At 40.6% G+C, this 26,000-nt stretch overlaps 1 protein-coding gene and 1 long non-coding RNA gene across 5 annotated transcripts in view; one reads left to right on the top strand and one right to left on the bottom strand.

Moving 5' to 3' along the window:
• The window catches only part of LOC139075090 (uncharacterized), a 55,761-nt gene that overhangs the window by 7,675 nt on the left and 22,086 nt on the right, over positions 1-26,000 (top strand). The window lies entirely within an intron of this gene.
• The window catches only part of GRXCR2 (glutaredoxin and cysteine rich domain containing 2), a 38,992-nt gene continuing 27,531 nt past the window's right edge, over positions 14,540-26,000 (bottom strand). For all 4 annotated transcript variants that reach the window (XM_070569321.1, XM_070569322.1, XM_070569323.1 and 1 more), the window contains 2 exons: positions 21,105-21,329; positions 14,540-15,544 (listed from right to left, as the gene is read on the bottom strand). In XM_070569321.1, the coding sequence (XP_070425422.1) occupies positions 15,362-15,544; positions 21,105-21,329 (408 nt within the window). In that variant the 3' untranslated portion in view covers positions 14,540-15,361. The remainder of the gene's footprint in view (positions 15,545-21,104; positions 21,330-26,000) is intronic.

Below are 26,000 nucleotides of genomic sequence, written 5' to 3'. Positions count from 1 at the left end.
GATGCGAGCTTGGTGAGCCAAGGAGTCGAAAGAAAGATTTCTTGGACTCTCAAGGTCTGGCAGTAGTGCTCCTTTATTCAGAAAGTAGCATGGAGTAGCATGGGGACAGGACCCATGGGCAGTGAAGAGCTGCAGCAAGGGGACAGTACCCATGGGCTGTAAGAGCTGCAATGGGTTGAGGGTTAGGGGTAAACTTGTAAGGCATAGGTATGTGCGGTATTTCTTTACAAGACAAAGGAAAGACTATGTTAAAAAGTCGTTAACATGGTATCAGTGCAGGTGGGGTCTGGTTATTGGATGGTCCTATAACTCTGGATACAAATCAGGTCGAATCCTATCAGGACGTCCTATGCTTCCCAGAGGAGGATATAGATCGGTATGTAGGGCAGGACACCTGGCCTTCTCTCCCTGGGGCAGCCTTGATCCTCATCAGGTTGGAATGGGTAGAGAGGCAGCAGGGAGAAGGGGAGGGGCAGGGAAGGAGGCAACCGTGAAGGGGCGCAGAGCAAATGAAGAGTGAGTTGAGGGACAAATAAACTTAATTTTGGAGGTCCAGCCCCGTGGCCGAGTGGTTAAGTTCCCACGCTCTGCTTCGGCGGCCCAGGGTTTCATCAGTTCGAATCCTGGGCATGGACATGGCACTGCTCATCAGTCCATGCTGAGGTGGCGTCCCACATGCCACAACTAGAAGGACCCACAACTAAAAATATACAAGTATGTACTGGGGGGCTTTGGGGAGAAAAAGGAAAAATAAAATCTTTAAAAAAAAAAACTTTGCCTTGAACTAGTTTTTACATTATTTTTCTCAAAGGACTCTCTGATGAGATCAGATGGTAATGAGAATGTTATCAGTCAATGACATACCACCCAAGAATAGTGACAGCTATCAAATATTAAGTCCATTCCCAACTCCAAAGGGATTGCAGTCCAAAGGGCTTTATATATTCGTCTTAGCAACAATCTGAGGAAGTGGCATTTGTCTTAGATTGGGTTCCCTGGAAACAGACTTTGAGACAAGAAGTTATATACAGGAGAATTAGGGGTGCTTTGGCGAGATATACCCATAAGAAAATAAAGAATGCAGGATTCGGCAAAGAAATAATCTGCCTCAAAATTTGGTTCCAACTGTGGCCTCAGCCAATCCTATAGGAAGCTCTGGTGCTGGGTGGCCCCCACTAAGGCAAGGGAGCTGAGTGAAGCAATTCTGTTGCGGTGGAAATCAATTCCCAGTAAGGAACACAGCTTTGGAGGGCAGGGGGAGGGCACAGGCCCTGAAGAGGGAATTGGAGTGGAGCACTACCACATCCATTACCATTATCATCTACAGTTTACAGATGAATAAACTGAAGCTTGAAGAGGTTAATTAATTCATCCAAAGGGAATAGAATCCAGTCTCTCCAAATTTTTACCTGCAAGGGTATAAACTAATAGGTGCAAAGTCGTTGGCTGAAAAGTAGAAGGATTTGAAGGCAGAACACACAAGAGTGTCCAGATTAAAGGCATTGATGTTCCTGAGAAAAAATAAGCCAGTCAAAAGAGGTGTTGGTGACTTATGAAAGCATGAGAAAATAAAATTCAAGAAGTAAACATAAATATTGGAGAATTTACCCCTAGAAATAGATGATTCATGTAAGGACATTGAATAATTCTTTCCTCGCTGGGCAAAATATTCTTTTCCTAAAATGGTGACATCAAGATTAACCTAAGTCATCAAGCAACTCCCTGATTCTCATCTTTGTCTGCTCACCAAGCAGGCTGATCTTACCAATAAGAGTATTTCTAATTGGAGTGGCAGTGATATCTCAGAGTAAATAAAAGTGGTTCCTGATTTTCCTTTAGCGTCCCAATAGCTTAAATGACTATTGTGGATGATCCTATGCAGTGGTTGTGTGTACTTAATTACCCCAAGTCTACCCCTAAGACATGGACCCTCTTTTAGTTAGGGATGAGATAAAACAGATGCTGAGCTTGCAAATCAAATGGGTTATTCCAGGAATGTAACAAATTTACTTATGTCGCATGCACCCTAATGTTATCCTTACGTGTGACTAGGCGTAACAGACTTGCTTGTTTGCGATAGTTGTTAACATTGTGTTACATATGGTGATCAGAAGGGTAGGCCAGCCTGTAGTTTCTGCATGAAATAACATTCCAGTGATGCTCTCAGAGTCTCCCTGGGACAACAGATTAAACAACTGTTAAAGGATGGGGAGATCATTCTTAGTCCTCCTAAGATGCTAATTAGCCTATCAACAGCTGCTTCCCTAACCTCAGAGCTAGAATAAAGAGGAAGCTTAAATGCCAGTTTCTCTGGGCACAAATCTTAAAAGATTGATTCATCTACCACGACATATGATACCTACCAGCTAAAAGATGCCCCATGACCTGGGAATGCATGATGAATATCAAAGCTTATAATTAGTCAACAGAGGACTCCAGAAGAAAGGGCCAATCTAGACCTCCCCTCTAGCACTCCTGGGACTAGGTGGAGTCCATGGTCATGTTGCCAAGAGAGAAGGCAATTAAACAAGAAAAACGTGGTAGTGCTAGGTCCTGGGACAAGCATTTCTAGGACTCTGGCGGCTTATGTAAGGTGAATAAATAATTCTTTGATAGTTCTATTTACTATCCATTCTTTCTCCCAGTATTTATTAAGCATCTTCTGTGTAGCTGGCACAGAACATGTTAAAACATAAAGAAATAAGATATGGTTCTCCCTTCAAAGGGAATCGTTGGTTGTTTACTCTCCATTCATTTTGCACTCTGTTTTCAAAATAGAACCCTGTGTTCCTTCAGGTTTTCACCCCACCCCCAGCTTCAGAAGTGGGCCTTATTCGTCTAGGACTGGTCTCCATCATCAGTGATTGACAGGTGACCCCTATCTGGCCAATGAGACACGAAGCAAGGTCTACCACGGCCTTCTGTTAATTAGCTCCTCCTCCCCTCTATATGAACAAGGAAGTGTCCCTAGCTCTGGCAAGCAGACATCCTATGGATGGACAGGCTTGGTTTGACATCATCCCTGTGATGACAGGAGCCAATAGATGGGGAAATCTGGGCAGTGAACACTGTGGAGCCCCTGCCCAATCACCCCTAAATACCACACTATTTTCATTGCCCCATACGTGAGCTAACAAATCATTTCACAGTTCAAGCCAGTTTGAGTTGGATTCTGTCACTTGCAACCTATAGAATCCTAATTGGTAAAAAGCTAGCAGTCTAAATTTAGCTCCCCTGGAGAGGTATTTTCTAAAATCAAGCCATAGAATAAAATACTTTACTGGAAGAAGATTGCAAATTTCTCAAAGATTGGACTGGGTGTAATATTTCTTTGTGTCTCTGGCACCCTATAAGCACTAAATGCTGAATCTCTCATGCAATTCAGATAAGACAATGTATCAATAAGTTCTCTGGCAGAGGAAATTGCTATTCAAATAAAATAATAAAGGAAATAATACAAGCTCTTCCTAATAATAGGTAACGTTTCTTGGGCACTTAATATGTACCAGGCACTGTTCTTGGTGTAATTGCTTTGAGTAATTTGCATGTATTAACTTATTTAATCCTCACCACAATAGCCAGGTACTGTTATTATCCACAGTTTACAAGTGAAGAAGCTGAGGCCCAACACGTTTACTCAGATAAATATAAGAAAGTTTGCTTGTTTAAGATGAAAATTCTCAGTAGTTAAACTAATGACTAATAAAAATAAAATCTTAAAGTCTCCATGTTTCAACCAATAGGACTTATCCAAGCCAGTTCATATGAGGATTGTGTTTCATATTCTAGACAGGGTAAGGGGGTGAAAATATAGATTTGCCTCGTTTTCTACAGCACTTTAATATGCTATGTTGATTTATAGATTCTTGGAAACTTGTTTGTTCATTTTACTGCAGTCTAAAGGTTATTGTAGAAGTGCTTGATAACCCATGCTATTAGTCCAATCTGTTAACTGTACTATCTTACTAAAATGTATCTGCTTAGTAACCTAGACATACCAGGCCATGTATCTTCAAGGCAAAACCCCCAAAATTCTGCTCCATGTCTTAATCTTAAAATCGGTAAATATTCAATGTGTAGTATTTGCTGTTACTTCTTTCAATAAATATTTTCGGGGAGCCTACCACATGCTAAGCAGTTTTCTAGATGCTGAGGAAACATTAATAACCAGAACAGATATAGACATTGCCCTCAAGGACCTTACCTTTCTGGTGAAAGAAATGGATATTAAACAAATCATCACACAAATAAATACAAAATTACATATTTCGTCTTGAAAGAAAAGCAAAGGGACTGCTGAGAAATTTAAAAAAAGGAGTATCTAATACGGTTTGTGTGTGTGCCAAAGGAAGCCCTCCCAAGGAAGTGATATTAAACAGGAGACCTGAAAGAAAAGAGCAGTAGATATCTTCTGTTATTTTCTTACTCAGCATCAATTCATATTCTTTAACCATAGCCCAAGTCTTTCTGGAGGGTATTTGTGCACTCTTCCCACATTCACTGCAGTGGTGCTTTGAAGACATTTCTGCCACCCCTCCCTGCTAGGCCAGGGCCAAGACCTAGGCTAAGCCAATCAGTTTGTTCCATCTCCATGGCAAGTGATACGTTCCGTTGGTTCAGGAATGAGCACATGACTTCTCTTAGGCCAATCACAGCAGTAAGGCTCCATCTAGGGGCTTTGGTTTATGCTGTCTTATCCACTACGCTGAGTGTTGTAAAGCTATGACCCTGAAACTAAAGGAGCAGGATGACGTGTAACTGAGAGACAGCTAAATCAAGAAATGGGTGCTTTTGACATCATTAGAGCTCTAGTTTAAGCTGCGCCTGACCACATCTACCCGTGACATGTTCAGCTATGTAAGTCACAGCACATTCCTTTCTGGCTAAAGCCAGTGTGATAGTCATTAGTGCTAGTCATTTTTTTTTCCTGGTTCTACTCCCCCGGGACATATGGTAGGACTACACTTCCTCACTCTTTCAAGTTAGACATGAGACTTGACTTGGCCAATAACATGTGAACAGACAACATATGTCACTTCTGGGAAGAAGTCTTAAGAGCTGGTACACATTACACCGTGTTTTCTTCCCCTGCCGTGGCCATCAAATATGTTCCAAATGGTGGAGACTCTGTCAACCTAAGATCCTGACTGAGCATGACAGGGAACAGAGCTCCCCATCAACCAAGATAGAGAAATGAAAGCACTGACATTTTGGAGTTGTTCTTTATCGCAGCATAACTTAGCCCAAACTGACTTATAGTCACCTTTTTTGAATTGTGCTCTTCTGTCTTGCAGCAAAAATGGTCCTAACTAATACAATGAGTATAAGGAAGGTGGTGAAAAATAAAAGACAAAGCATTTCAGTGAACAACTCTTGTGACGGGAAGAAACTGACTTGGAGGTTGAAAGGGGGAAGTCTTGTTTGAGGTTATTGCAGTGATCCAGGCAGGAGGTGGTGTTGGTTGGACTATGGTATGGGACGTGGAAAAGAATGGAGAGATTCAAAATAGCTTTTAGAGATAGGAAATAATTTCTCTCTGCCAAGAGCCATTGCTTTCTCATTTTTACTTTATGTTTAAAAGGCCCAGGGACAGCATAAAAAAAATAAATGAGCTGAGAATTAGGAGGCCCCAATTCTGAGGTTAAGTCAGTCAATAAGTAGGATGTGACATTGGACAAGTCCTTCGCCTTCTCAGACCTTCACTTCCTCATCCCTTTAAGAGGAAGAGAGAGTTAGACAGGGTGTCTCTACTTTTTCCTTTAAGCACTGACATTCTATTAAGCCTGATTATAGGAAGTTCCCACATCAAAATATTTGAATGGAATAAGTGTCCCTGGCTCAATTAAGGAAATAAAGAATGAAATCTCATAAGACTTTGTCATAGTACGTATGGTCATTTCATCAATGGTGAGGGTAAAATGACACCCAGTGGCATGAGAAGTGCTAGAACCTTTTGAGCATGATTTTGCAATGGTAGTTTATTTAACACAAATGTCTGCAAAATGGCCAAGATGGTATATATGGCACATTGACAACATGACTCACTCTGAGTTGGATTCAGATAGACTCTTCTATATTAAATCTGTTCCTCCAAATATAATGAACTGAGATGCAGAAAAGATACCCAAGCAATATTGGGCAAGGCGAACTTCACAGGCACTTTATCATAACACGGTTCACTATAGCAGGATTTCCCAAAAGGTGTCTTTAGATACTGTGACTTGATACATGGACAAACATGTATTTTTAGTAGTGATTTCCCCTGACTTTGTGTTTTATTTACAGAAATATCCATTAGCTTAATGTTCCTGGCCCCTCTCTGCTCCCTTACTCACTCCTGCTCAGCTGGTGAGTTTGGAGGAAAAACTAAGTATGGTAGCTCCATCTTTCCCTCCCTATCCTTTTCAAATCTGTTTCCTCCCAGGAGGAAAACTTCTACAGTATCCTTGGCTGTGAGGTAAATGGGCCACACTGCAGGGAAGGCCTGCAGGTGGATATGTCTTTCCAAGCCTGAGGTCTACTCTTAGGGAGGCCATAATTGTCCAGCACCTAAGCAAGATCCCCCAATGCAGCTTTTATTAGTAATGAACCTGATATTTTGAGCTTCATTTCCCTGACTCTTGTCTATCTTTCAGGTGGTGCTAAACTTGAGTGAGGGAAAGTAATATTTATTGAGTCCCCTCAAATTCCAACACTTATATATCCATCTTAATGGATACTGGAAAAATATATGGCCAGTTAATTAAACCCTATGATTCCACAGATATTATTACTTAATATGAATCTAATTCTTTTAAGGGGGTCAATCTAATGTTGATTAAACAAAAATATTAATAAAACAATAATGCAGATAGTAAAAAATTATGAATTTGGCAAATATGCAAAAAAGTCATGAATTATGTGAATGACAGAAGTTTGGAAATTACTGTACCAAAGAGGAGAATGTGATATAAGCATGTCTTGGCTCCATCCAGGAGTCTCATCATACCAAAAAGATTATGAGTTCAGGAGAAAAGTTTGTAGTTTATAAAATTTTATATAATATAAGTTTGGAAAAGCAATATGATAAGTTAAATTGGAAATATCAGTGCAAAATAATAACCTTAATAAGTATATTTTCAGCTCTCAGTGGCCCAGCAGCAATATCAGTTCTCTCTTAGCACCACACATTCTCATGTGCAGCTCCAGAGTCCGGCACCTGGTCTTTAGAATTATTTCCTATTAAAGGAAACCAAATCCCTTGAAAGATAGCTCATTCCATGATTTAGGACAGAAAAAAATTCAGAACATTTCTCCAACATCCTATTGTTGCCAAAAAGCAAGAATGTTTTCAAGAATGTCAGGAGCAGTGTATAAAGGATAAAGGAGTCAACATATAGGCACCCCCACCGACTATGTGGTGACAATTTTTAAAATAAAATTGTTATTGTAAAAATAAAGCACAGATGCAACATGCACACACACACACACAAATCAAATGTATGCCCAGGTCAAAAAAATAGAACTTTGCCACCCGTCCCATAAGCTGCTTCCACGAGCCACATTCCCATCACACCTCCTTCCCTTTCTGCATATCCTTACTTTTGTAATAATGGCTTCCTTGTATTTTTTAGGGTTTTTGATGCAAATGTGCATTCCTAGACACTATAGTTTAGCCTTGCCCATTTAAAGATAAGATGATATGTCTCTTAAGATGAAGTCACAATTTAAGCATCAAAATCACTATCGCCATTATCATCACCACCACCATTACCATCTTCGTCATGACTTATCAGCCCAGGTGAGTCTTGTGAAAGGCCATGAATTCAAAATGACTCAAAATAGAAGAGTTAATATGAAGTCTACCCAAAAGGTCATTGTAATAGAAATCAGTGAATATAATAGACCATGTTTATTTTTTATTGATTTTTGTAATTAGGAGGGTTTGATATTTCTTCTGTTAAATCTTGTTTATTTATAAAGCTCAGTCATATGCCTATCTCTGTCTGTTTAAGGAGAGTAAACATTGGAAACTATAAGCCAAGTAGTCCCAGAAAAAGTAGATGCCAAGAACGGCAAGGACTATTCAGTTTGGGTGGGCACACACAATAACCAACCAGAAAGACGGTTCCACAGTGTTTGCCAATATAATATATTAGACAGATGACCTACAAAGGAACACTAACTACACAGACTCAATCTCTCAACTCCTGGGAGATTAAATCTCAATGCTAATAAGGGAGATGTAAGTTTTTAATGCTAAGAGTCCAAATCAGTATTTGATTATGATAGGATAATCAGTTATATAACAATGGCCAAGTGATAATTAAAAAAACAATTTCAGAGATAGACACTAGGTTGCAAAATTAAACCCTAGGCATAAGATAAGGCCAGAAATAGTCTCACTGACATAACAGATTTCCTTTAACTATAGAAAAGCTTACTATAACAAGGTGGCTTGGGTTAGAATCACCTTGGGAGAAACACACAAGTCTGACCAAGAATTAATCAGTCAATAAACCAAATCCTGCAATGTAGGCTGTTCTGGTAAGGTAATCTTTTCTTTGGGATCTGCTGAGAATTTTGTGACCCAAGGAAAGGAATAAAAATAATAATACTAAAACCCTGAGGATATATCAAAGCAAGCACAGAAAAACAATAACAGAAGTAAGAAAGGCATTAAACCCCTGATATTGATGCTTTAGAGCAGATTTAAGTGAAACTGTAGAAATAAGTTCTGTAATTTTTGTTTTCATATGTTTATGAATTAAGGTTTTGAAGTGTTTAAAGGGATCATTCATTCAAATATATAAATGCAGTTAGTTTAAATTGTTTAAAATGATATGCTTAATAAATTTGTAATCAATGTTTAAAGGCCCCAAGAAAAATTGGTTTTCAGTTTTGGGTATTAGATTCATGAGCTTAATAAATTGAACATTAAACAAAGAACAAATTATTGTGAGCATTCATCTCCATGGGAAATCCCTTTGAACATAAAAGAATCTATCAATAAAGACCTAGACAGAAGGTAGTCTTACCTTGTGTTCATTATCTATCCTTATATAACAAATGGTCCCCAAACTTACTTGCTTCAAAGAACATTTGTTATCTCAGTTTATCATCCCACAGTTCAGGGATCTGAGCAGCGCTTAGCTGAGTGGCTCTGGCTCCAGGTCTCTCACAAGGCTGCAATTAAGATGTCAGCTGTGGTTGAATCTCAAGCTCAACTAGGGAAGGAGCCCATTCCCAGCTCACTCATGTGGTTCTCGGCAGGATTCGGTTCCTAGCTGGTTGCTGGACTGAGGGCCTCAGTTCCTCCCTGGCTGTTGGCCAGAAGCCACCCTCTATTCTTTGCCATTTGGACCTCTCCATGACGCAGCTCACAACATGGCAGCTGGCTTCATCAGGTGAGCAAGCAAAAAAAGTGAGAGAACGAGTGATAGTCTTTTATAACCTAATCTCAGAGGTGACATCCCATCATTTTTGCCATATCCTATTGTTAGAAGCAAGTCACTAAGTCCACTTCACACTCAAGGGGATTGCATAAGGGCAGGAATACCAGGAGGTGGGGATCATTAGAAGCCATTTTAGAAGCTCTCCACCTGTGAAATTTTCCCAAGGCATTGGCCCATAAGACAATACACTGAGGACCCTGTGTGTACAACCAAATATCATGGCTTTGCAAACACCAAATCACCATTTATTAAACACCTTCTATGTATCAGTCACTGTGGCAGATGCTGGGGGTACCATAATAGATGAGGCACACTTTCTGCCCTTAAGGAGCTCATAGCTGAATGAAGGAGACCAACAATTAAAGAAGAGTTAACCAGTGTCTAGTCTCTTCCTTTCCTATGGCACCTATCATTTTATTTTGCAAATGCTCGTTTAAATCTCTGGTTCCCTGTGAGACTATAATGTCTCTGAAAGAGGGTACTATGTCTGTTTCATCTTCTGGCTTCTTGTTTCTTGCACATGGCCTGACTCATAGGAGGCCTTCAAAAATATAACACTTCGAGCTTAAAAAGCAGACATGGTCAATAATCTATTAGCCATTCACATCTTTGTGTGAATTAATGGTCCCAATCTTCTGAGAAATAGTAATTAATGGAGAAGACGTACTTGGGAACTGGATAAAAGTCATGCTGAGGCGACTATACAAAGAGGAAGCTCACAGTGTTAAAGGAGAGAAACATTAACTCTGTTTTGCCAAGGTCTGATTTAACTGCCCCATTCCTACCTCCTTCCCCCGCTCCCCACCCCCAAGCAATGAGGAAGTTCTCCTGTTTTATGGTTTCAGGTCTTTTCTTCTCTGGATTTTACATGTTCTTTAACACAGGTAGTAATTATATGCCATAGTTCTGACACTGACATAACTCCGTTTCTCTCTCACATAATTGCATGAATGTGAACTCTCTATAATTACTGTGTTTAATTAGAAAATGAGGAGATGCAACTAATGAGGACGGGTGATAGAAACAACTGCGAATATTTCTTTCAAATTTACCTTTATCATCAGATTCACTCAGATTAAGCTCTAGTGAACTACAGAAGTTTTTTTAAAATGTCACTGGCACCAGGTTAAATGAATATATTACTAGAGGGATGCATATTTGTGGAAAACCTAGAATAAGAGCAACATCATCTTTCCTATAAACTTAAGCTTAATTGATGTCCTTGGCCGGTTTAATTTGGAAAGGTAAATTATGGATCACAAAGTTAATGCTTAATGTGGACTTCAAAAATATTTTAAATATGCAACTCTCTTCAAAAGGGGTATTACCTGGAAGCTAACATAGAAAGGGGAAAAAAGTAGAGTTGCTCTAGGGGCAAAGGTTTAAGGCATATGAACTCTGCCCTCCTCGCCTCACAGAATCCCCTAGTTAGGCAAGGAGGGGAAGATATAGCCATTTCAACTGTCTTCCAAGGAGGATGGGGCCTGTGAAAGGAAGCCTGCTGGCCCTGGACATCTTTGTGTGTGAAGGAGGAGATAGGCCTTGGGGCAAAGCCACGTTTGGGAACAAGGACGATAAACATGAGTTTGTCTGCCTAACAGAGTAAGAATAGAGGGTAAACTGGGATGGAAAGGCAGAAAAGAAAGGAGGAACCAGCAGGGTGGTTGTAAGTGGCCTGGACAGTCAGCAGCAGAAAGCTTGCCACATTAAGTTGTCTCATGACTGTCATGCAGTGTCAGACCCCTAGGCTTCTCCCCATTTTCAGCACAGTTTGTTACTTTCACAAAGGCCTAGCAAGGCAAGAAGTTTGTGAGGGTCACAGAAAGGGCCAACCCGTTTATGGTCTGGGCAGATGCGACATGGAAAGGAACAGCATGCGTGGGACTAAGAGATGATCCATAAACTGAATCTAGTTCAATTGTTAGGACGATTCAAGGAGTTAGTAAGAACAGTGTCCTACACACAGAACAGTTGATATGTGCTTGTTAAAATAAATAAATTCTGTGAGACAGCCCCCACAGCTGACTCAGTGAACCTGGCCAAGCAGAGGAACTGAGAGTCACTGGAGTAAGTAACAAAGGCTGGCAACAGTGTCCTCCCCAAATTGTAAGGCTGGATTCCTTTATTACGCTAACTAGAGTCCAAAGATTATAATCTCATTAATGGCAAATACTAAGTGTGTTTTCATCTTTGTATCCTGAGGACCTAGTACAAATGAAATGCCTGGAACATAGTAGAAATCCAGTGAAAAATTGTCCAATGAATAAATGAATGGGTAGATGTTATATCTTTTGAAAACATGTATTTATTTAAAAATTTTTTGAGCTTTCAAGGATGTAGCATTATTTTAATCACAGCATTGCTGTGATATTTTTTAACTTCATATTTGTTTCTAGGTCTGAAGGAATTCTTGGAGTCTCAGGAATACCAGTTGGCCAACCCTGCCTTATACTTACTCCTGACACTGCCCAACCCACTGAAATGTTTGTAGTTCACAAATCAGGAAGTGGATATTTTAGTGCAAACACTAGTAGGCAAAGTCAGATATCTTTTCCATAGAGTAGGAGATAAACAATATTTCCGGGTACAAAGTACAATAGGCAGACCCTACAACTCTACCTTCAAAACGTATTGACAGGGGCCGGCCTGGTGGTGCAGTGGTTAAGTGCGCACATTCTGCTTCGGCGGCCCGGGGTTCACCAGTTCGGATCCCGGGTGCAGACATGGCTCCGCTTGGCAAAAGCCATGCTGTGGGAAGCGTCCCACATATAAAGTAGAGGAAGATCGGCATGGATGTTAGCTCAAGGCCAGTCTTCCTCGGCAAAAAGAGGAGGATTGGCAGTAGTTAGCTCTGGGCTAATCTTCCTCAAAAAAAAAAAACATATTGACAATCTGACCACTTTTACCACTTCTACTGGTACCACAGTGGTCCAGGTCACTAGCTGTCACCAGGATTATTGCAATGGTCTCCTAAGTGGACTCCCACTTCCACTTTTGCCCCACAGTGTCTTTTCTCAACACAACAGCCAGAGTGGCTTGTTAAAACATAAATCAGATCATGACCCTCCTTTGCTGAAAATATTTGTATTAGTTGGTATACAATTGGGAAACCAGAAACCACTTTAGATACTTCAAAGAGAGGGAATATATATTATAGGGAATTGATTACAAAGATTAGTAACTGCGGGAAACCACTACCCCCCTTCGGCTGGAGGAACAAAAGAGAAAATGGTGTTTCATCGAACCCACAATCAGAGCCTCTCGAGTGACTACTGTTGGAACCGAGCTGCCTGAGCCAGCATTCTCAGCTGCTGTTGCTGCTAATGCAGCTGCCATGTGGGAAAGACTGCCAGGATCCTCATCCAAAAAAAGGAAGGCTCTCTCTTCCTTCCTCCCATCTTCCAGTCCTGCCAGTACCTCCCAAAGGCAGAACCTAACAGGAAGCCAGCAAGGAAGGGACTCTGGGAAGTGTAGTTTGTAGGTCTCTTGCCCCAGCAGTAAGAGGAAGGTATAGAGGGAGAGGGTGCGAGGTTGACGAAAACAGAGGCCATCCAGAGCAGCACTCCACTCACAGGAAAACCCAAGGTCTTCCAATGGCTCCGAAGGAAGGTGTCCCCTCACCCCAACACACACGCACCTTCCTTTCTGACCTCATTCGCTGCCACTTGTCATCTTTCTCACTGCACTCCAGCCACGCTGGCTTCTTTGCTGCTCTTCCAACATGCCAGGGTCTCGCCCTCCTATGAGTCTAGCACTTGCTGTTTCCTCTGCCTGGAATGATCTTACCCCAGATACTTTCACAACTCACTCCCTCATCTCCTTTAGGCCTTTGTTTAAAGGATGCCTTCTCAATGACGCCTCCCTGAAAACTAATTTAAGATTGCAGCCCCTCCCTACTCCCTACACCCCTTATTTACTTTTTGTTAAAGCATTTATCCTTTCCTAATACACAATATAGTATGTATACACATGTGAAGTTTTATCATATATATAAATATATTTTTATTCTACATTTTTAGTTGTCTCTACAGATACATATTAAATACACATATTTTGTCTACTGATATATCCCCAGGGCTCCATAGATACTTGCTGACTGAATAAATAAATGTCATCATTAGTAGGTGTATTTATTATAGCCTGAAAAGTATTAAAGGCTCTTAAGAGCATGGGGGAAGATAAAGAAGCCAACATTGCTTACACCGCTTCCTCTGGGAGCCTCTTCATAACCCCTCTCAGGCTGCATTAGGTGTTCCTTCTATGTGCTTCAGTTCTCCCTGTTGCTTTCCTATCCCAGAACTTGTCACACTATACGGTAATTATGTGTTTGTAAGTCTGTCTCCCTCACTGCAACTGTGAGTCCCATGAGCTACCAAAGGGGTGGTTCCCAGCTGGGTAAGCCTGCACATCAAGCACCTAGCGAAGCGGTGTTATTGTGCATGTCCCGCACACAGGCTGGGCTCAAACAATATTTGCTGTCGAACGTTCCTGTCAAAAAGCAGAAGAATACACTTAAAGGCTTCTGGACATCGTTCCTTCCCCTGGCATTCTAGAAAGATAGAAGAGTCAATAGCTGTGAGAAAACGTGAACAGAGTAAGAAAATAGTGAAGGACAGAAGCAAAGAAAGTCAGTGAGCAATAGTTCTATCATTCTGGCTAAGAGAGGACAGGCAAAATCATCATGGCTCCAAAAAATATTTTAATCTTTTTATTAGAAGTAATTCTATGGCCTGAAAAGCATTCCATTGTTGAACTATTTTAATAGCTGAATATTAAAGAATAACAAACAAATCTTGAAAAAATTGTTATGAAAATCAAAATAATCATCATAGAAAAGCAATGTGTCTCAACAGTTAGCAGATTTTACAGTGTTATGTTCAAGGGCTAAGGGGAGTGGGTGTTAGAACTACAAAAGTTTATTAACAAAAGCATTTTTCTAATTTTATAACCAATTTTAGGAGAAAAGAATTATCCTTAGTATGTGTATTCATAGACAATAGAAAGATAATTGCAAAAATCAGCCTTGGTTAATTTTTCTTTTAGAGGTTCCCAATAAACACCTATAAAATATCCACAGTCTTTCATGAAGAGATCATGCCTATATCTTAGATGTAAAATAGATTTATTTATTTAATAATAATTCAGGGGCTGGAATAAGTCAGATCACATACACATACTTAAGCACCAAATTTATCATGAATTGCTTTGACTTGGCTTGTAACCTCAGTAGTATAGAGGCATGCAGAAATGTCTTATCTCATCTGCTTCTAAGAAGTAGCATGGCTTGTTGCCTGCATGAATACTGCCCAAGCACATCACAGAGGAGAGACTCAGAACTTTGAAAGAAAGGCCTCCTCAGCTTGCCTATCTACAGCATGAAGCACGCTCATGCTCTTTTGTTTTCAGTGGCCTGCTAAGGCATTTGGCATTGGGCATACCTTTCCTCTTCTGCTCAGTTAAAAATTCAATTGGACCAATGAGGATTTGAAATGCATTATAACCAACAGGAATTCAGTTCATCAGAAACCTGCCTTTTGTATTCCCTTCCCACTGCGTAATTTTGTAAAATAACTCCCAATCAGAAAATGACTTCAACCTGCTGCCTGAAGTGTGCATTTATTTGTTCACTAGCACAAGGAAAAAACTGAACTAAGTCAAGTGAGATACATGCACACGGTCCTGGAAGGATCATTTTAGAACCAGTTTCAAAGCAGACTCTAATTCAAACATGCCTCTGCCACTTAGACCCACGTGGAGATGTTACCAGCCTCATGAAATGTCATCGAGTAATTGAGTTTTGCCAGTGGAAGTGGTCGCAGCAGCTGTGGCTTTCTTTCTGGGAAAGGAAGGAGGAGAAGGAGGAGGGGCAGCTTATTAGCAATAACTTTAGGGAGGGTGCAATAAAAGCGGACATACAGAGCCATGGGCTATTGATTGCAAATCTGGCAAGGCTGCAGGCCATTCTCATTGCAGGCAGGGCACCGCAGGGCCCGATAGGACTCCTTAAATCTGTTGGCCAGCATCGAGAACTTGCTGCCATGGCATAGAGAGCAAGTGGCACTGCCCGACCCTCGGCAGTGAAAACAGTTGTCCTCAGGAAGCTCCCCTTCCTGCAAGAGACAGGTCAAGGTTTAGTTACTGCGGCAGTTCAAGTCCATTGTTCACATGTTGGTCAAAAAGCATGGGGCTGCCCCAAAGGCTGGGGCAGAATGAGAGGAAAATGCTTCCCACAAATGCCAGTGAAGAGACACGGAATAATCGCCACAATTTTATCACAGAGGATTTCCCTGATGGATATCTCTAAGACAGCATCGCCTGCCGCCATGCCTTCATTCTGCGACTTTACATTCTTCGTCACCCTTGTCACCATCTGATACGTTATTTCTGTTTGCTCCGTAAGAGTAAGGACTTAATTTTCCTCATTGATAAGTACTAATAGTGAACACTTGCAGAGTGCCTCGTAGGGACCAGGCGCTGCTCTAAGAGTCTCTCTCTGTCAGTCTAGCTAATCCTCACAACACCCAGTGAGATGGTATCAGTATTATCATCTCTACGTTACAGATGGAAAATGAGTACTGAGAAGTTCAGTTATTTGCCAGTGGGCACACAGCTTGGAAGAGGAGGGAGCGGGTCTTGATCCCAGGCAGTTGAGCACCAGAGTTCATGCTCCTAATGATTATGTACACAGCCCCTCATTGTAGTTGTCCAATAGTAGGTGCTCAAGAAAGATTGTTTTGTGTGACTGAGAGACTGAGTGGATGAATGAGTCGATGTTACAGTCTTTTGAAGCTTAGTTCTGAATTCCTCCAGTACTTTATTCTCTTTGAGAATCATGAGAAGGCCTAGTGATTAAGAGGTCTTCTCTGGAGCCTGGAACCTGGGACTGAGGCCTGCCTCTGACATAATTATGCACCTTGGACAGTTTCCTTACCTGTGAAATGGGAGTGATAATGCTTACCTCTCTGAATAGGCAGAATATTAAATGAGAGAGTATATAAAAAACACCATAATATATTATCTGGCATACAATAGGTTCTCCATAAAAGTTAGTTCACTTCTAAGTCTTGCTAATAAGTCTCCAGTCCTCTACTCCCGTCCTCCGGAAAATGCCCTTGTCTGTTGTTGTGCTCTTCCTCTAAGACATCTTAAGGTAATTGGCAATCTTTGCACTCCTATGCAAACAGCGTGGATAGTGCATGAACCTTCTGAGAAATAAGGGGCAATACTAGACCAATACCAGGTGGATCCAGCCCCAAGTCCTGTCCATTTTACCTTCTAGACATCTCTCAAATCCATCTGGTTTTCTCCACCCCATAACCACAATCCTAGTCTGGACATCCACCAATTCTGGAATGAATTCAGCATAGACCCCTTCCTCTGGTCTTGTGGGCTGTTCTCCCACTGATGCCAATCTCATTAAATTGCCTGCAATTGTGATTGCCACATAGCTCTCAAGAAACCTTTTAATGAACACTTGCCCTCCAGATAAACTTCAGATTAAAACCGAATCTCCTTAGCTGATTTAAATTTTCAGTTACCTATTTCATCAGGCTCTTGTCCTTAGGGCTCTCTCCAGCTGGTCTCCAGGGACCTTTCCCTGCTCCCAACTCAGCCAATCCTACTTGTTTTCAGATGTCAGCTTAGCAGCACTTCCTGCTGGAAGCCTTGCCCACCCACACCTCTGGATCAGGAGTCTTACGTGCCATTGTACTGCCTCAAGCATGGCGGGTCTCATCCTCCAGTGACTGCTCCTGCTGACTAGACAGGAAGCTCACTGGCCTAGTCCCTTTCACCACCACTTCCTGGACATGTTGTGCAGTGCCTGGCACAATATTTGCTGTTCACGTATTTTCCCAATGCATGAACAAACAAAACAATGAAGTCTTGCACACCCTTCCTGTTCTTAAATTCTAGGGACTAGCAAGACAGCTGGAGTCCACTGGGTGGCTCCACCCAGCTAACTCAGCTTTCTTTTCTAACCTAAGAGTAAAAATAATCTTCAAAAAGGGAGGCATAGGTTCTGAAAATAGCTCCATCGTGCTTCAAAGTGCCAAAGAAGATATTAAATTTTATTTATTCTAGATTTAGGGAATAGAAGTGACTATCCAACTGACAAAAACCTAAATGATGTCTATTACCCTTCTGTTAATATTTTATTGATTGTTGCCATATTTAATATACTAACAATGGAGAAAATTGTTTTTTTCCCTTAAAGTATTCTAAGTAGACATATTTGCCAAAATAGTCCTAAAGCAAATTACCATGGTCCATTTTTCTGCCAAATCCATATATTTTATGTTTTGTACTTGATCCTAGTGAAATTGTAATGGTGTAAGTCAATGTTGTCAAAGAAAGTAGAGTAAAATCTTACCATAATGCTATACATGTGATCCAAAAATTAATTTGCATAGAATGTCAGGCCAGATATTGAAAGATTAATGAAATGACCTGGCAAGCCTGCTGTAGAGAACAAGAACAAATCATCAATCAAATTTTATCTGATGTGATGTGGTTAGATGATGCATTATTAGAGTTTTCACTGGAGTTTCCATTCTTACCCTGGTTTACCACCCTTCCGCCAACCACTTGTCCTCAACATGCTCATTTAATCACATAGTGATTCATTAAATCAAGTGTTTACTGAGCCTCTACTCTGTGCAAGGCATGCAGGATATAAGCTTCTGTCTTCCATTATCAGTATTTTTAAAAATTCTTCTCAGAAAATATTTAGTAAGAGGACTTACAACATAGTTGCACAGCATAGCTTAGGTTCTAGAACCGACAAACCTACCCAGACCACCCCTTGCTAGCTCCCTGACCGAGGAAAGGGGCCTCAGCTTTCAGTGCAGTTTCAAAAGCTTGTGTAGCCTGAATAAGGTAACCAACACCAGTCTGGAGCCTGCTTAGCAGAGTGGTTAAGGTTATGAGATTGGTAGTCAGGTGGGCCTGGGTTTGACTACTGGCCCTGATGACCTCTGGCAAGTTATTTAACTTCTCTGAGCCTTAGTTTCCCCAGCTACAGAATGAGACTACTACTAATAACTACCTCCCAGAGTCTTTCTGAGAATGAAATGGACTATTGCAAGGAAAGCATTGGGCATGGTGCCTGGCTATCATGGACCTTCAATAAATGGCAGCTATTATTATTATTATTACTATTATTTCAAATGTAAAATCACATAAACACAATGAAGCCCAGATGATTAATGGTCTCAAATCCACAGACCACAGGGCCAGATTTTCTCTTCCGTGTTTCACTGTGGCTCAATTCAATTATTCCTCTCCTTCTCTGTTATAGTTAATACAGAGGGTCAGCATGGCCTGGGTTTTAGCCTTGCCCTGCTCTTTCATCAAGGTTCCCACTGCTTCCCTGTTCCAAATAACACAACAAAGAGTCTCTTGATCAGAAGGGGCGCCTTGATGTTCTTTGACCCCCTCGTTTAGAATAAAACTTGTCTGGGCATTTCCTGCATGAGGGATTGGGCAAACAAATAGCAATTTAAAACAGAGTTTAAAGGACAGGCAAGTGAGGAGTAACCTTTCACGGCAACTTTCTGCTGTACACCTCTGTCCTAGTTTATGGCATTACAGCTAAAAAACATGGGTCTCTCCAAATTGAATGTAAAGGTAATTGTCATATCAGGCCTATTGTCACTTTTCCTTCAGGCCCGCAGCATGACCTGCATTTTCTCATTTCTGGCCCTCTTCTGAAAATATGTGCTCCTACAAGTTACAATATGGTGTGAAAAAGAATAGAATTAATGAGTTTTAAAGTGAGAAGATAATTCACAATGGATCACAGTGTTTAGTTTTTGCCTACTGCTCTGCTAAATTCTGAATAGGGCTATGGAGAAGACAGGAGAAAGCAGAGGCAGAATACTTCTTACCAGCTGGCACTTTGGTCCCAAATTCCAGTATTCTTTCCACAAACAATTGATATTTACTGAGAACCTGTTATATGCCAAGCTCTATTTTTTTTTGGCATTAGAACTACTGTGTTACACTCAACATAAACATGGCCCCTGCTGTCTTGGAGACCAAATCCTAGTGGGTGAGAACAAGCATTAACCAAACCATTGCGCAAATAGATGTAAGATTGCAACTGTGAGGAGGGTGTGAGGTGCCCTGAGAGGTCCATCCTTGGGACCTTGATTTCATCCTCATGGAAGCCAGAGGAGGCCCCTCCGAGGAAGTGATGCCTCCACTGAGATCTCAGGGGCTGAGGGCAAGGCAGTGGGGAATCTGGAGAACATTCTAGGCACTGCCTCTGGTAGGAGAGAGCAAAGAGCAGATAAGGGGTAGCTGGATGGGCTGTGTGTTTCAGGCAGAGAGAATGAGGAAAGATGAGGCTGAAGGGACCAGGAGTGGCCAGGCTATACAGTGCTTTCTAGAGCAAGCGAGGAGTTTTGGTTTTATCCTAAGTGATGAGAGGCCATTGGAAGTTTTTTTGAGGGGGAAAGTGTGACAAAGGGGTGACGTGATTTGCATTTCAAAAATATCAAGTGTGTGATCAGTTTGGAAAGAGACATGAATGGTTGTGAGCAGAACTTTATTAAGAGTGTCTTGTTGGAGTCTGATCATGACCTTCTCATTCCTGTCCCCTAACCCCTCCCAGGATGGGGACATCACTCAAGTTCGAGGAAGCCCCTGGCCCATTTTGTGACAGCAACCCATGGGAGGTGAAAGTGAGTCCCATAGAAAGCATCAAGTCCCAAGAGATGGACTCTAAAGAGTGATAAAATTCACTTCTGCTGCTTTCCAAGCTTTTATTCTCTTAGCTTAAATTCATCAAAAGGGCTTTTCCCACCCCCAACCCCACATGTGAATTAATGAACATCATCAATCTTCTCCCCTTTCTGAGTGAGTCTGAAAAATGGTTTCCAAGGTGGGGAATGCACACCTCTGAGAGGTGTGGGGAGAAAAAACATTCAAACTATTTATATTTACTTTTTATCTAAAGAAGGTAAGAAATTAGGCTTTAATAATATTTTTTAAAGAAATTTATATATTAATTTTTACTAAACTAGTTGACACTGGCACTCTCACTAGGCAAGGCAGTCACTAGACAAATGTGGTACCCAACAGACCCTGGAGTAAGCGTGATGGAAAGTGACCTCACTTTACCTAAAATGACAATGGCATCTTGGCTTATTCGTTCCCTTTCAGCATATTGCAAGGTATTGCTGTTTACTTGTGCCTGGTCTAGTGGATTTAGAGATGATATTGCTTAGTTTTAATTAAACTAATCTCTACAAAATCTGAATACTTGGCTTTATAAGATTTTTTCAAGGAAACTATGGATTGAGGATAACACCAATAATAGAAGCACAAGAGAATCCATAAGAAAAAGATCTGATTTTTTCTATCACTAGAACAAGCTGTTCTAAGCTACAGTGCAGAGCAAAAACAATAAATACCTAATCATATCTCAAAAAAACTCCTCCAAAAAATTAAAATTATGAGTATTTGAAATATGGACTTATAACTGTTACTGCTAACAATGTACCATTAAAATATAATAAACTTAAAATTCCTTAACACCTTTAACATTTGGACATCTTAAGTGTTCATATTCAAAATTTTTAACTTAAGTAGTACACAGTCAAAACAATTTGGAGACCATTGCTGCAGGGCCAGCTCTGAGAAAGTCAGTGAACAGTTCTCACACACCTGTGGATACTGGTTATGGGGGAAAGTGCTTTCCATCTCTGGCGGAGGGCCATGGTTCTGAGTGCTGTCCCCATAGATTGCCTCTTTCCTCATCAGGGACTCTTCCTCAGCCTCCTCTTTCTGCAGAATTTTCCTCATGAAGTCTCTCTTGTCCATTGGAGTTCGAATGATTTTCAGGTTATTTGTGTAGATGATTATCTTTCCAAAATCTATAATGGGTGGAGACTAGAAAAATGGAGAATGAGCAAACACCAAATACAGGGCTGCAAAACCTGTTCAACATCCCAGGAAGTAGGAGAGAAGGAACTTCTACTGTCCAGCGCTTGCAATCCCATCAGACCCCAAAGAACAGTTCACTCCCTGGTTTGTTGTTCTCTCTGAAAACTTGAAGACCAGTTGTCTTCTTCCTGTTGATGGTAACCAACCAGAGCTGAGCCTAATCAAATAGCTGAAATGTAAGACTTCAGGGCAGGATCCACAGCTTCTGTTCCTAATATATACCACAGTAGCTGGTGCAGGGTTGGGCACAGTGAGTACTTAATAAATACAAAGGAAGGCTTTTTAACAAATAAATCTCTCTCCAAAATTTTTACGCAAAAATAATAATAGTAGATACAATTTATTGAGTTATTATTATTATTTATTATTATTATTATAGTGGAAGGCATTTATTGCGTGTCTGGCATTGTGCCAAGCATTTTAGGAATATTACCTCACTTCCCCCCAAATAGCCCCATAAGGTAGATGCTATGATTTCTACATTTTACAGAGGAGGAGACCGCATCTCAGTGGGGTTAAGAGCCTTCCAATGTTACAGAGTTACTCAGGGTTTGTGGCTAGGATTTGAGCCCAAGTCTTACTGTAAAGTCCATATTCTTAGCACCTACACTGCACTATTTGCAAGCATATCCCCCCAAGAAAAAAATGAGATCATTTTATATATTTTTTTCAGTTGTAACTTTTTTTTATCATTCATATAATATGAAAATCTTTTTATGTCATAAATATACTTCTATAGCATCATTATCAATAGCTTATGTTCCCATGTATGGATTTATCATGTGTTACTTAATCATTTGTTGTGGAATAATTTGGGCAATATAACAATGCAGGAGAAAAGCATGTGGAATAAATGTTAGGGATTACTTAACCAAGAACACATATTTCTTCCCAGAGCCAGGACATCTTGGAGAGAGACAACATTGGATCCCAACTCCACTGTTCACCAACGTGAGATATAAGAGAGCCATTTGGCCTCCTAGAACCTCATTTTGCTCATCTGTAAATGGGCTGACATCTGATAGGCACCACCACAGACAACCTAGTTATTAAAATATAGAAATACGGGACTGGCCCGGTGGTGTATTGGTGAAGTTCGCGTGCTCTGCTTCTGCAGCCTGGGGTTCCCAGGTTCAGATCCTGGGCATGGACCAACACGCCACTCATCAAGCCACGCTGTGGCGACATCCCACATACAAAATAGTGGAAGACTGGCACAGATGTTAGCTCAGAGGCAATCTTCCTCACCAAAAGATAAAATAAAATATAGAAATACTTCCATACCAAGTGGTGAACAGGTGCTGACTGAGACTCTTGAGTGCCTTCCTGTTTGTCACCCCAGCCTCTCTTCAGGGAACCTCTAACATCCCAAAACTCAATAATGTAGAAGCTAATGCTTAGGCCCCCAGGTCTCAGGACCCTGCTGGCTGCTGTGCTGATTGAGCAATGTCCCTGTGGTTAAATGTTTTGACTCTCATCCCTAAGGCTAATTATATCAACTTCTAGGGGTAAGGGTGCAAGGAAGAATATATAAAACAGAGCTTGCAGGGGCTGACCCCGTGGCCGAGTGGTTAAGTTCGCACGCTCCGCTGCAGGCGGCCCAGTGTTTCGTTGGTTCGAATCCTGGGTGCGGACATGGCACTGCTCGTCAGACCACGCTGAGGCAGCATCCCACATGCCACAACTAGAAGGACCCACAAGGAAGAATATACAACTATGTACTGGGGGGCTTTGGGGAGAAAAAGGAAAAAAATAAAATCTTAAAAAAAAAAAACAGAGCTTGCAAAAGCTGAAGATACTGTGCAAATAATGGGCATTGTTACTGCTGTTAGTACTAAAAATCATTCTTTAGTAGTGTAGACACACTCATGCTACACAACTAAGTACTCCAGCATGCAATATTTTATCTTGCTTTTATAGAACTGTATAAACCAAATCTATTTAGATGTCACAATTAAGCACTCTCTATTTAAAGCCCTCATGCATTCAGTCGCAACCTGGCTTGAGCAGGTCTTCAGGATCCAGGTCCCCTTCCTTGAAACACCCAGGGAGTTTTCAATTATTATTTGTGAAGCCACAAGCTCTCTACCTGGCCCTGTTTTCTCTTGTTCTCTTCAAGGGATCGTGTGGCAGCTTCCATTTCCTATTGTTTGATGCACACTGGATTCCTGTTTCACACTCTGGACTATCAGTTTCTGAACATCAGAAGATAAAGATGGTGGCACTTTTGGAAGGTTCCATTTCCACTTCCAGTAATAGCCAAAGAGGTTCAGTTACTAGGGAGCTTTTTCCACATATAGAGCTGGGTTTTTTCGAGGCAAAACTTTCAATATACTAAAAAAAATCTGCAATCATCTGGCCCAACCTCCTGCCTCTAAGCTAGTCAATATCTAAGATACCCAGCATAGTAAATTTACTTTTAATGTACTCCGAAGATGGAGGGTCCCAAATCACTTTAAGGTGTGTTTAAGTTTCAGTCATCCTGACAGCCAAGTTCTTCCTTGTGTCTAAGGAAATGCTCTGGGTGTAACTAAAGTTCACGTTATCTGGTTGCATCCAATTGCCCGTGAGAAACACCCACTCTTACATTATGGAGGACCAGGAAGGAGCCAGGAATTTTTTTGTTTTCTTCCATAGAGCGCAAACGGCAACCAACGTGATTGAGCTTTCATAAATACTCTGATGTCAATGGCAACGTGCCTGCAAATTGCTACTCAGGCCCCCTGAAACCTTTCCGTTGCTCTGTGTTTAAATGTTAAAGGCAGGCAGACCTGAGTTCAAATTTTATTCAAGCATTACTTGACAGCTGTGTGAGATTTGTAAGTTATTTAAGCCCTGTGAACTTGTTTTTCCAATTTGTAAAACTCCTCCTCATAGAATTGTTGATGAAATTACAGATGAGTTTAGAAATTAGAAATACGATTAAATTACATAGTATGTAAAGTATGTTCAGTAAATGTTACTGCCCTTCCTTTTCCTTCCATTTTTTTTATGAACCTTAAAATTCCTTAAAATATTTGATTGTTTATAACCACTTTCTCTATCCATCACATAAAGCTTAAAAAGACTCAATATTTCTTTGATAAGAACCTGGTCATTATCACAAGGGTCGACTACATTTACTCACTGAGCATATACAATGTGCCAGGCACAATGTTAAGTCCTTGTGGCGTATTATCTTTTTTAGTCACCACAGTAATCTCTCTTAAGTACATACTTTTATTACCCTCCTATCACAAATGATGACATTGAAGCTCAGCAAGGTTAAGTGGCTTGCCCAAGCTCATACAGTAAGTGGGTAGAATGGACATCAAGCCCAGTCTAACTCACATCAGAGCCCTTGCCATTTTTTTAATTATAACTTTTGTGTGGTAAAATATACATAACATAAAGTTTACCACTTGAACTGTTTCTAAGTGTACAATTTAATGGCATTAGTACATTCACGCTGTTGTATAACCATCACCACCATCCGTCTCTAGAACCTTTTCTTATTCCCAAACTAAAATTCTGTACCCATTAAACTCCCCATTCTCCCCTCCCCCAGCCCCTGGCAATTATCATTCTACTTTATATCTCTATAAATTTGACGACTCTAGATACCTCAAATAAGTGGAATCATATAATTGTCTTTTTGTGACTGACTTATTTCACTTAGTGTAATATCTTCAAGTTTCATCTATGTTGTAGTATGTCAGAATTTCCTTCTTTTTTACTATTCCATTGTAGGTATAAAGCACATTTTGTTTGTCCATTCATCTATTGATGGACATTTTGGTTGTTTCCACCCGTGGGCCATTGCAAATAAAGCTGCTATGAACATTGGGATAAAAATATCTGTACAAGTTCATAGCCCTTATTTTTAATTGTTGAGCTTAACTGCTACCCAATGTTGCTTCATAGCCAATATTTACTTGGGATTATTTTACAATTGGATTCACAGTTGAAAAATCATGACTTCGAAGCTCTCATTTCCTTATTTTTTGTAAATACCACGTTAACAACCTGTTCCAGTGGGTGAAGCTGCATGAATCCATCCTGACAGCTCTCATACCCAGAGCTGGCTAAAACTGGAATGTGTCATTTGATCAGGGAACAAAGGAAGCAAGGATACTGGATGAAGCAGGAATCAATCTCGAACATGGTCTCTAGATTACTGTGTTTAAGCCAACTGTGTGGTGCTGCCATGAAGACTCAGTTATTGGGTTTTATAAATCCATGCCTAATCATACATTTACATAAATACCAAGTTTGACACATGATTTATGAAGGTCAAGCAGTTTCATATTGTCTACCACGGCCTTGTACAAGGTTTGTAGAAACTACAACTTTGTAAATTCTAAACCTACAAATAAAATTTAGTTTACAAGAGACGCTGTAAGCAGAAGACATAGCCAAGTACCTAGGATTTAGTAAGCACTCAATAAATCGTAACTATTATTGTTATTATCATCATTATTATTATTGGTCTTATACTCTAAAAAGGAACATTCCATAAAGCCAACAGCACAGGGAATCAGAAGACCTAAGTTCTTATTCTAACACTGCACTTAAAGACCCTGTGATATTGGGTCCCTTAATAACTTGGTGCTCAATTTTCCTCATCTGCAAAATGGG

The sequence above is a fragment of the Equus przewalskii genome, chromosome 13 (assembly GCF_037783145.1).
Source record: "Equus przewalskii isolate Varuska chromosome 13, EquPr2, whole genome shotgun sequence".
NCBI lineage: Eukaryota > Metazoa > Chordata > Mammalia > Perissodactyla > Equidae > Equus > Equus przewalskii.
This window is presented reverse-complemented; position numbering and strand designations above follow the sequence as displayed.